Here is a 6246-nt window from a genome sequence, read left to right as displayed (position 1 = left end):
GTGTGTGTGTGTGTGTGTATCTATGTGTGTGTGTGTGTGAGTCTTTGCCTTCATGTTCATCCCTGCCACCATCATTTGACAATAGACGTTACTTTGTTTATGTCCCCCTTAACTTTAAAGTACCAGACTTTAAAGAATAACTACTAGCACTGATTCGTTCTAACTAAACCCTTCAAGGTGGTGCCCCAGCATGGCCGCAGTCCAATGACTGAAACAAGTAAAAGATAAAAGATAAAAAAAAACAATAAACCATAGTTACTTTGTTGTGATGTGGTGAATTATCCGTGACAGAAGGCAAACAATATCTTGATACATATAAGTTGACTCCAGCTGGGCTGTTTTCAAGATCGGGGTTAAATATTTCTTCAAAAGTCCCTGGGAAACAAATATAAACAAAGCAAAATAAATCCACAATCTTTGGTAATCTCGTTCTCAATATCTCACCAGATTTGCTTTAAATGAGTTAATTTTTGTTTTCAATGAGTTAACCCTTTGGTGTTTGGTGAAGAAATTTGGTTCCTAACCACATGGATTTGGGTTCAGTCCCACTGTACAATACCTTGGGTAGAGTGTCTTTTTCTACAGCCTCAAATCAATTCAACCCAACCCAAACTTTGTGAGTGGATTTAGAAGATTTTAAACTACTTTTTATTTGGGTTAGAAACAACAGCAACTCTCCAACTTTATTTTTTTCTAAAACTTCCTGCATTGTTAGAAGCTTTCCTCATTTCATCTTTTTTTTCCTTTTATACATACACATATATACATATATATATGTATATATATATATATATATATATATATATATATATATATATATATATATATAACTGGCCCTCGTGCTGGTGGCACATAAAAAGCACCCACTACACTACACTCTCAGAGTGGTTGGCGTTAGGAAGGACATCCAGCTGTAGAAACTCAGATTGGAGCCTGGTGCAGCCTCTGGCTCACCAGTCCTCAGTCAAACCGTCCAACCCATGCCAGCATGGAAAGCGGACGTTAAACGATGATGATATGACCTCCAGATAAGGTAGACCAATTGGCTGGTAGCAATTCATGAGAAGGGAAGATAATCTCAAGATTCTGCAAAAGTGATGAAATGCCAATAAAGAAAAGACAACCTGATTGTCTGGAGGCAAGAGGGAAGCTGTGGGTGTGGGTTTCTGCCCCAAAAAAGTCATCGTTGTCTCAGAGTACAGCAACTGACCTAATTTGTATCCAGCAGAACAAGACAATTAGACATATACAAAAAAAGAATAGAAGATGTTTATGACCTGTATGTAAGTGCATGCACATGTGTGTGTGAGTGTGCCTGCGTGTGCATGTTGTAATTATGTGTGCAGAGTGTTTATTTTCACATGTCATTGCATTGGCAACACCTGTGCAATGCTAATGTTATGCTTACGCCTTCCGTAAACACTACAGCCAACAGCTCAGCAGTTTCGTTAGTTTTAATGCATGAATGACAGCAACATAGAAATAACTTCCTTGGAAACCATTTAAGAGTCAACAACTGGAAGAGCATCCAGCATGGATGCAAAAAAGCAATGAGCATGATAATGCAAGGTAGGGATAAATGGATAACGAATTGAGAAGATCCCTAAACATTGGAAGGAAATGAATTGAGTACAATCGGTTGCAGGGATAATGTTAATTTGTATCAAAGACACATTTGGAAGTGGAATTCGAAGAAAAAAAAATCATCTAGAAAGTATATGGAATTGTGTTTGGAATACTTACAGGGCAAAAACATTCCATTTCTTCCAAACAGCAGCAAGCTATACCCCGAAGCTGTAGATTACTGGTATCATCTACTTTCTTCACAAGAGGCAACAGTAAATCTATCAGCATACCACAGATATGCAAGTCATTTTTCTGGAAATGGAAATTTTGAAGAAGAATGAATAAATAAATAAATAAATAGGTTTTTGCAAAGTCTCATGAGAAATATTACGGTGAAACTAAAGACAAGAAACAAGTGGGAACAGTATTTGATGTGCTTGGGTAAGTGTCTCTTCTACTAGAGCCCCAGCTTAACCAAAGCCTTGTGAGTGGATTTGGCAGATGGAAGCTAAAACAGTTTAATAGAATACTCTTTTACTTGGGTGTTCTTTACGTGCCACCAGCATGTGTGCCATTGACCTGACACCGACATCAGCCACGGCTAAGGTCCCACTTGGCTTCACAGGTCTACAACGTTATGTCAGAAAATGCTTAACAAAGTTTTTCCATACACCATCGTCCAGTGATGTTTCCTGAGGTCATGAGGTTATTCAAGCCTTTCAACATCAGATACCCACACATCCTCACCTTCTCAGTGACCCAGAGGTGTCCAGTTAGCACTACTCCTTCCAGGGCTGGCTACCTCTGACTCACATCCACTTTGAGGCAACCTCTACAGCCTCCACAGTCAACTTGATGACCTTTTGCCAACTGGCCCCACCCCAACCCTGTCAATTACATTCGTGACAAGGAGAAAAAAACTGCTAGTTTAATGATTTGTTTTTTTTTTTGGTTACGAAATGTAAGGGAGATAACTCTAAAATTTATATTAACTTTCTAAAAATAAAATTTTAAAAAGAATATTTTTATTCAAATTTTTCTTCTTTTCATTTTCTTTTTCTATTTCATTTAGTAATTGATAAACAAGTATGAGCTTCCTAGCTTCAGTAATTTCTGATATAACAAACAAGACGTTTAGGAAACTGATCAAGCAAAGTAACAAAAAAATGGAAAGGCATGGTTGCATATATCTGATGGAAGGAAGAATGTTAGTTGCAAACAACAAAGAGATTATTGATAGAACAAATGCTTTGAGATATTATTTCCAAAGTGCTGAGTGTTGTCCGTTTTGGTGAAAAATTGCAAGTCAGAATATAATTTGTATGTTAGTTGTGTGTCCCCATCAATGATCTCAGTGCTTGCATAAAACAACAGACGATTCTACCAATCACCATCATCATCCATCAGCAGCAATCATCATTGTCATTAATCATGATGATCATCATCATCATCGTCTTTGTCATCATCATCATCAATGTCACAAGGTCAGCAATTTTAGGGGAAGGAGATTTGCCAATCACATCAACACCAGTACATGAATGTATTTTATTATATTGAGTCTTGAAAGGTAAAAGTGACTCTGGTAGGATTTGAACTCAAAATATAAAGAGTTAGAAACAATTTTTATTAAGCACAAGGGCTGACAAACAGGCAATACATACCACCAGGTTAAACTGCAGCGTTAAGGATGTTGCTGTTATGATAAGCTGTGAAAGAAAACTGGATTTGGGAACTTGATTAAGATATTGACTGCAGATATCCACCAAAGACGTGATAATTTGATCCACACTGGAATACGAGACAGAAAGAGAGAGAGAAAGAGAGATTGATATCAAACTGTGTAAATTTCAATTTTATGATGTTACATAACACTACAGAGAGGCTTGATAAGTTAAGCTGTCCACTTGAACACAGGTGAATGATTAATCCTCATTATCGTTTATTAAGCTCTACCTTCTCATGCTTGCATGAGGTAGACAAGGTTTATTGAGGCTGATTTTCTATGGCTAGATGCTCTTTCAGTCACCAAGCCTCACCTGTTTCCATGCAAGATGATGTTTTCTCATGGGCTGGACATATTTTCACAAAAGATAATGTCACTGCTTGTATAACAGTGACACCTCTTTACAACTACTGTGCAATGTCAAAACAAGGACACGCACACACAAGCACATGTATACACACACACACACACACATATGATTGGCTTCTTTCAGTTTCCATCTACCAAATCCACACAAAAGGCTTTGGTCAGCATGGAGCTGTAGTAGAAGACACTTGTCCAAAAGTGCCACACAATGGGATTGAACTGGAAGCCATGTGACTGGGAAGTAAATGATTAAATACTGACATACAGAAATTAATTCTAAAATTTTCTAAACAAAAAAAAACGTTTCACCTGGATAATTCCAATCCAAGTCCTCCATATTCTTGAAGTAAAGTTAGCAACTGTATTTTCTCTTTTTCATCCACATTATCTTCATATAAAATCTAAGACAGAAACAAAAATTGAATTTAAAATTTAAAAAAAAGAAAACATGAAAAAACTAAAATCTGGGGATCATAAAGACATACAAACAAGATATAATCAACATTTCTGACAATAATTTTCATGAAGTTGGAAAATCTTTGCTAAATTCTTCATGAACTTTGCCTTTCATCCTTTCAGGGTTGATATAATAAGTAGTGAAGGTGCAATGGCCCAGTGGTTAGGGCAGCGGACTCACAGTCATAGGATCGCGGTTTTGATTCCCAGACCAGGCGTTGTGAGTGTTTATTGAGTGAAAACACCTAAAGCTCCACGAGGCTCCGACAGGGGATGGTGGCGAACCCTGCTGTACTCCTTCACCACAATGCACTACTTAGTGCCAGAAATCAAACTCACAACCCTGTGATTATGAGCCCAACAGTCTAACCTTTAAGCCACGTGCCTTCAACACATACAAACACATACAAACATATACACAAAATAGCTGAATGTGTGTGTATGTGTATGTACATTTGTGTATGTGTGTGTGTGTATCATTATAATTATTTTAATGTTCACTTTTCCATGTATGGACCGGTTTATTGAAGTAGATTTTCTACAGCTAGATACCTACCCTGTCACCAACCCTCACCTGTTTCCATATAAGGTAATATTTACCTATAGCCTTAAGGCAGTGAGCTGGCAGAATCATTGCCACACCAGAAAAAATGCTTTGCAGCATTTCTTCTGACATTCTGACCTTACATTCAGAGTTCAAGTGCCACCGAGGTTGACTTTGCCGTTCATCCTTTTGGGGTCAATAAAACAAATACCAGTTGGACACTGGGGTCAATGTGATCAACAAGACCCTTTCCCTGAAATTACTGGCTTTGTACCATAATTTGATACCATGGCCAGACATGCTTTCACTGGATATTAGAAACGAATAACACTGCTTGCATAACAGTGACAATCATTTACGACTAACATGTGACATCAAGACAAGGAAACACAAACACACACACACGCACATAGACATATATACAAGTCAGGTTTCTTTCAACTACCAAATCTAATCTAAAGGCTTTGGTTGGCCAAGGACTATAGCAGAAGACACTTGTCCAAGGCACCATACAGTGGGACTGAACGCAAAACCACAGCTACTACATATATGTTACACACACTCACAAAACATATTTATATATATATAACATGTGTGTGTGTGTAGATGTATTCATCAAGCCAATGTGAGTTTAATACACATCTTTATATCTTCATTATTTCATCATATTAGTAATAATGAGACCATATTAGCCATAACTAAATTCATTCATTACAAAAATACTGTGATGTTTACAGGTTTTCCATTTAAAGACAAACTTATAATCAATGTTTTGTGTCAACTAAATCATATGAACTAGTTTCCCATGAGAAAATTCTAACAGATTACAATATATTATTGTGTACTTTGGAAGCTTATGAGTGACATGAGTGGATGTTGTTCACTAAATAACTCCAAAGTCCATCACTTACAGATACAAGTAGCTTAAAAGAATTTTTTCTACTCTAGGCACAAGGCCCAAAATTTTGGAGATGGTGGGGGGGTAGTCGATTACATCGACCCCAGTATGCAACTGATACTTAATTTACTGACCCCGAAAGAATGAAAAGCAAAGTTGACCTCGGCGGAATTTGAACACAGAATGTAAAGAATATGAAAGCACTTCTCAAAACTATGCAGACATTATTTTTAGACAAATTATTAATAAACAATAAAGACTATTTTTGCTTTCTAATTTTTTTTCTATCTTTTACTTATTTCAGTCATTGAACTATGGCCATGCTGGGGTACCACCTCGAAGGATTTGGTCAAATGAATCACTCCCAAAACTTTATTTTTTTTTAAACCTTGTACTTATTGTACCAGTCTCTTTTGCCAAACCACTAAGTTATGGGGCCATAAACAAACCAACACCAGCTGTCAAGTGGCGGTGGGGAACAAACATAAACACACAGACAGACAGACAGACAGACAGATGGATATCTTTATATATTCATCAATGACATGTTTCATTATTTCCAATTTTTACAATGTTGAAATAAACTAGTATGTTACACAATCATCAGGTTCATGTAGAGAAAGTCATGTTCCACAATTGACAACTGTGTATATCTTTATATATATAATATATATATATATATATATATATATA

At 36.7% G+C, this 6246-nt stretch overlaps 1 protein-coding gene across 1 annotated transcript in view; it reads right to left on the bottom strand.

The window, feature by feature from the left end:
- Positions 1-6246, bottom strand: part of LOC106876765 (AP-5 complex subunit beta-1) — a 24574-nt gene that overhangs the window by 15648 nt on the left and 2680 nt on the right. Inside the window, exons 2-5 of the mRNA XM_014925454.2 lie at positions 3965-4056; positions 3228-3354; positions 1744-1878; positions 260-375 (exon numbers count right to left, since the gene is read on the bottom strand). Of these exons, the coding sequence (XP_014780940.1) occupies positions 260-375; positions 1744-1878; positions 3228-3354; positions 3965-4056 (470 nt within the window). The remainder of the gene's footprint in view (positions 1-259; positions 376-1743; positions 1879-3227; positions 3355-3964; positions 4057-6246) is intronic.

The sequence above is a fragment of the Octopus bimaculoides genome, chromosome 12 (genome assembly GCF_001194135.2).
Source record: "Octopus bimaculoides isolate UCB-OBI-ISO-001 chromosome 12, ASM119413v2, whole genome shotgun sequence".
Taxonomy (NCBI): domain Eukaryota; kingdom Metazoa; phylum Mollusca; class Cephalopoda; order Octopoda; family Octopodidae; genus Octopus; species Octopus bimaculoides.
Note: the sequence above shows the minus strand (reverse complement) of the source record. Positions and strands in the feature narration are given on the sequence as shown.